A 574-nucleotide genomic window follows, 5' to 3' on the forward strand; every position below is an offset into this window, starting at 1 on the left:
GGCTGGTTGTCAGAGTAGGTGGTGAAGGTCTGAGTCTGCTTGGTAGGAATGGTGGTGTTACGTTTGATCAAGACTGTCATGACACCACCAGCGGTCTCAATACCCAGGGACAGAGGAGTGACATCCAGAAGCAGCAAGTCCTGCACATTTTCAGATTTGTCACCAGACAGGATGGCAGCCTGGACAGCTGTAAATACAGAGCAGGTTGGAACCAGTGAAAGTTAAAACACTGTAGTTCAGGTCATGATTGCTAGGTGTTACACATGCTGATCGCACTACAAAACCACGTAAAAAGGGTCAAAGACACAACCGTGCGTGCGCTACCATTTGAAGACACCTACCAGCTCCATAAGCCACAGCTTCATCTGGATTGATACTCTTGTTGAGCTCCTTTCCATTGAAGAAATCCTGCAGCAGTTTCTGGATCTTGGGGATACGGGTGGAGCCGCCAACCAACACAATGTCATGAATCTGCCCTTTATCCATCTTGGCGTCACGGAGAGACTTCTCCACAGGGTCCAGGGTGCCACGGAAGAGGTCAGCGTTGAGCTCCTCAAAGCGAGCCCTGGTGATG

At 50.2% G+C, this 574-nt stretch overlaps 1 protein-coding gene across 1 annotated transcript; it reads right to left on the reverse strand.

Annotated features, from left to right (window-relative positions):
* Positions 1–5: 5 nt before the first annotated feature.
* Positions 6–570, reverse strand: LOC109954369 (heat shock cognate 71 kDa protein-like; the record flags this gene model as incomplete). Its single annotated transcript, XM_020589725.1, has 2 exons — positions 6–187; positions 342–570. Coding segments are annotated over 2 exons (411 nt in total), but the record flags the coding sequence as incomplete, so codon positions are not given.
* Positions 571–574: the final 4 nt, after the last annotated feature.

Source organism: Monopterus albus, unplaced genomic scaffold (genome assembly GCF_001952655.1).
Source record: "Monopterus albus unplaced genomic scaffold, M_albus_1.0 scaffold7466.1, whole genome shotgun sequence".
Lineage (NCBI taxonomy): Eukaryota > Metazoa > Chordata > Actinopteri > Synbranchiformes > Synbranchidae > Monopterus > Monopterus albus.